The 2,533-nt window shown below is 39.3% G+C and overlaps 1 protein-coding gene across 1 annotated transcript; it reads right to left on the bottom strand.

Moving 5' to 3' along the window:
• Positions 1–1,237: 1,237 nt before the first annotated feature.
• On the bottom strand, positions 1,238–2,194 carry LOC115499658 (olfactory receptor 13C4). The gene has a single exon (XM_030293794.1). It carries the CDS (start codon positions 2,192–2,194, stop codon positions 1,238–1,240), a length of 957 nt encoding a protein of 318 aa, XP_030149654.1.
• Between the last annotated feature and the right edge of the window lie 339 nt (positions 2,195–2,533).

The following is a 2,533-nucleotide window of genomic DNA, read 5'->3' on the forward strand; positions in this document are numbered from 1 at the left end:
CTGAAACCAGAGGTCACAATGGCTGGTGATGTGGCCCAATGGTATGCTGTGTTCAACATGGCAGGAAAGTCTACAGAAAGGGGGGGAAAACCTGTAATAGGTTTACTGAGGAGTTTCAATTCACTGGAGTATAAAATGAAATGATTTGCTCTTCCCAGACACTAATTTCAGCCCTCTTTCAGAGCCCGAGAAACATTTCACACAAACTGAAAAATTCTGGTTATTTTCACCCCTAAGATAATGAGCTTATTATCCTCCAGGCCATTTCTAGACTAATTCATCAGCTTAGTCTACAGCCTAGAGAGCAGAAGGTCAGCAACCCTCCACTCATCAAGCCAAACATTAGCTCTCCTTTGCAGGCACCCCCAACCTCAAGAGGCTCTTTTGCAGCATCCTCTTTAATTGGCTTGGACTGGAACAGTCTTCCCACCCTTTGACAGGGACAGCAGTGAAACACCTCTCAGGATTCACTGAGTTCTTCATGATGTAAAATTTCCTTTGATTCTACCTTTCCCTTTCTTGAAGTTTTCTTTACATAGCTATGCAGGGAGAAGGGGCAAGGAAAAGTGGTGACTGATGTTAATAAGACTTAAGAAAGGGATAGCTGATCCTAATAACTGGAAGGTTTTTTTAAGAGGTGCTAGCTAGTGTCTTTTATCTTCAATTTGGAGTCTTCAATTCGTACATTCTGTGTCAACAGGAAAAGTCAAGCTCAACATCCTCTACAGAGAGAACTACTATGAATTTGTCACTATGCCAGGTGCTTTGTGCAACTTACTGAATCTTTATAATAACACTGGGAACCGTGTTTAATTACTCCCTTTTTGCAAATAAGGAAACTAAAGTTTAGAAAGAATAAATAACTTTCCCAATATTAATTTAAGCACTTTGTGATAGGGTAGAATTTATACTCCCGCTTCTCTATTTCCAAAGCTTATGTGTGATGTTTTTCACTGTATTGCCACACATGACACCAGAAATACTAATTTCGGATATGACCATGGATGAGATTCTAATGGAACTCATGGTCTTTGTGAAACACGAATCAGACCCTGTTACAACCTGAGTTTACGGCAGACTATTATTCTTAGTAATCATAGCTAAACTTGGCCGGTGAAGACAAAGAATAAAAATCTCTCTTTATATAAACTTGCTTTCCCAAAGAAGTTCCTCAATGGTTGCCCAAAGATGCCATTTCTATTCTTTATACACTACAGACTCACATTTCCCTTTGGTTTTATTGGTTAACAGTTTTCCAATTCAGCAAATATTTCACAGCAGCTTTTACATCTTTATTTCTCAAGCTATAGATTATAGGATTTAGCATGGGGGTCACTACCCCATAAAACATGGAAATAAGCCCCTCTGTAGCTTGCAAATTGTCATTCCGAAGGTGGTCTTGAGACTTGGGTTTGGCATACATGAAGAAGATGGTACCATAAAATATGATCACCACAGTCAGATGTGCTGAACAGGTGGAAAAGGCTTTGCGTCTCCCTGTGGCTGAGTTCATTCTCAAGATGGTGTAAAGGATGAACATATAGGAGAAAAAGATGACTATCAGTGGAAGAACCAGGAATGCCATATTTGAAACTGCTAGGGTAACATAATTGAGGGTTATATCAGCACAAGCTAGCTTAAGGACAGCTAATATCTCACATAAGAAATGATTGATAATATTATTCCCACAGAAAGGCAACTGCATGGCAAGAGATGTTTGCACAATTGAGTTGATTCCACCAGAGAGCCATGACACAGAAGCCATCAGTACATACACCACCTTGCTCATGATGATGGGGTATCTCAGAGGGTTACAGATGGCTACATAGCGATCAAAAGCCATCATGCCAAGGAGGAAACACTCTGTTGACCCCATTGCAAACCCAAAGAACATCTGCACTGCACATCCAGAGAAGGAAATGTTCCTTTTCTTTGAAATTAAGCTCACCAAAGTTGAGGGAACAGAGGAGGATGTATAGCAGATATCCAGGAAAGACAGGTTGCCCAGGAAGAAGTACATGGGGGTGTGAAGACGAGAATCAAAGATGCTTGCTATGATCAAAACACCATTGCCAATTAGAATCACTAGATACATTACTAGAATTAGAGAAAAAAAAATGATCTCAAGTTTTGGGTAACCAGAGAGTCCTAGAAGAATGAATTCTTTCACAAATGTCTTGTTTATCCTATCCATGTCCCAGCATTCAATGTATCAAAGGAAGAGCTAATAAAATGTTTTCACTCCCAAGCAACAAATGTAACAAATCTTTTGCATAACATTACTCTAGGGTGAAATCGACTGTTTTCTTTTAAGTTCTGTCATCTGCTTCTGTCATCTGTTGTTATCCTCAAAAATATTCATGCTTAGAATGCAATACTAGGATATGCCTACAATGCAATACTAGGATATAGAATGCAATACTAGGCATAGAGTTTCTATGCAGTGTCTTATGCATGAATATCTACCTAGAAGCAACCTTCCAACTGCCAAAGACACTCTAAGTTGAGTTTTCTGAAAGCCCTAGAATATTTC

Source organism: Lynx canadensis, chromosome D4, assembly GCF_007474595.2.
Source record: "Lynx canadensis isolate LIC74 chromosome D4, mLynCan4.pri.v2, whole genome shotgun sequence".
Taxonomy (NCBI): Eukaryota; Metazoa; Chordata; class Mammalia; order Carnivora; family Felidae; genus Lynx; species Lynx canadensis.

Bases quoted from the DNA above. Each gene is read 5' to 3' on its own strand.
- LOC115499658 (XM_030293794.1), bottom strand. From the start codon at position 2,194: ATGGATAGGATAAACAAGACATTTGTGAAAGAATTCATTCTTCTAGGA.